At 48.7% G+C, this 1,391-nt stretch overlaps 1 protein-coding gene across 1 annotated transcript in view; it reads right to left on the reverse strand.

The window, feature by feature from the left end:
• Positions 1-910: 910 nt before the first annotated feature.
• LOC144152504 (MFS-type transporter SLC18B1-like) overlaps positions 911-1,391 on the reverse strand; it is a 31,823-nt gene continuing 31,342 nt past the window's right edge. The window contains exon 7 of the mRNA XM_077683789.1: positions 911-994. Coding sequence (XP_077539915.1) covers positions 911-994 — 84 coding nt within the window. The remainder of the gene's footprint in view (positions 995-1,391) is intronic.

The raw sequence follows: 1,391 nt of genomic DNA on the forward strand, positions 1-1,391 counted from the left end.
CGTGCGTTATGAACTGGATTATTCGCTGAGCTGACTTGCAGCTGTAACCCAATTTCCAGCCATAGCTTTCTTTCGCGAACCGGCTGCTGAGCGCACCGGAAGCGTTCACGAGCCTGTTTTAAGCCATCTGAAGCCACAAAACATAAAAGAACAACAACTACACAGTTGCCACCCACGGTGACGCTTGTAACGACACGTGACGCAGTGCAGCGAGACCTCAACCAATCTTTCTGTGAAGAGGTTCTGACCTATTTTTCCTGATACGTACGCTCTGGCATAGTATTCCAGGTAACAGAAACTTTTCAAAAGTGCACTCAGAAAAAATGAGCAGAAACATTAAATCTAGGGCATTGAACTAAAATCGCGCAACGGCGACCGATACATCACTTGACGACAAAGAAAATGGCTTAAGGTGTTTTATTTCATCCCATTAATTCTATTTGTGATAGGTGAAGTATGGAGGTGCGTGCCCGCAACGGTGATTCAGCACCGTATAAAAGGTAAGCAATAAGCCCTTGTAGGTCCTATCCAGCGTGCAATTACGTTCATGTTGTGCACACGTCCACAGTCGTCGTTCACAAAGCGATTACTTTCTCGCTGTGTAATTTTGCTGTTAAACATTCTTGTCTCGATTAAATGCGCGTGACGCCATGGCAGCGAAGTGGTAAAACACGTCTGTATCAGTATCAGGGATCAGAACGGCAAGAGTAGCTAGTGCATGCCCCTGACCTGGCTCCAAGGTTTCCCTGATAGGACACCACTTCGCTTTTGCAGAAGTTTCAACAGTTCTTTGTTTCTGGAAGCATTTCCTTTGTTGCAGAGGGGAGGTCTATTACCCTCGAACTTCATGGTCTCGTGTTCTCCCGATGGAGGTCCATATGAAAAAGCCGACGCCTTGTCTTGGCCGCGTCTACAGCTGGCCCTGGGCCTTGTTGACCAGCCGTGGACACAGCAGGGACTTCTTCATTTGCAGCTGCCTTCCGCAGGAGTCAACCTGTGCGCGCCCACAACTTCCACAAGTTGGGAGGCAGCAGTGCGGGCCTCCGTCTCGTAACACTCGCCATCGGTGATCGAAACTGTTTGCTATCACTGATATGCCTCATCCAGTTATGTCCACTTGAGAGGAAAGGATCCTCCAGAGGGGAGTTTATCTCGGCTCCGCCTGCTCATGACGCGGGGATTCTCCTCTGGGGGCCGTCCCTAATGTAAATACCGTTTTACCGATACATGAGTCCGTGTATTTTGCTGAAAGCTGTACATGAAAGTAACACGTGGTATTGCAATGATCCCCACCCTGTTGCCTCGCTGACTGGATGGTCGGCGACTGCGTGTGAGGACGAAGCATACTTGGCAAGCGATGATATTTAAAATTATAAGCTGCAATGTCTTAG

Source organism: Haemaphysalis longicornis, unplaced genomic scaffold, assembly GCF_048455015.1.
Source record: "Haemaphysalis longicornis isolate Haplotype H1 unplaced genomic scaffold, Haemaphysalis longicornis Haplotype H1 scaffold_9, whole genome shotgun sequence".
Classification (NCBI taxonomy): Eukaryota; Metazoa; Arthropoda; class Arachnida; order Ixodida; family Ixodidae; genus Haemaphysalis; species Haemaphysalis longicornis.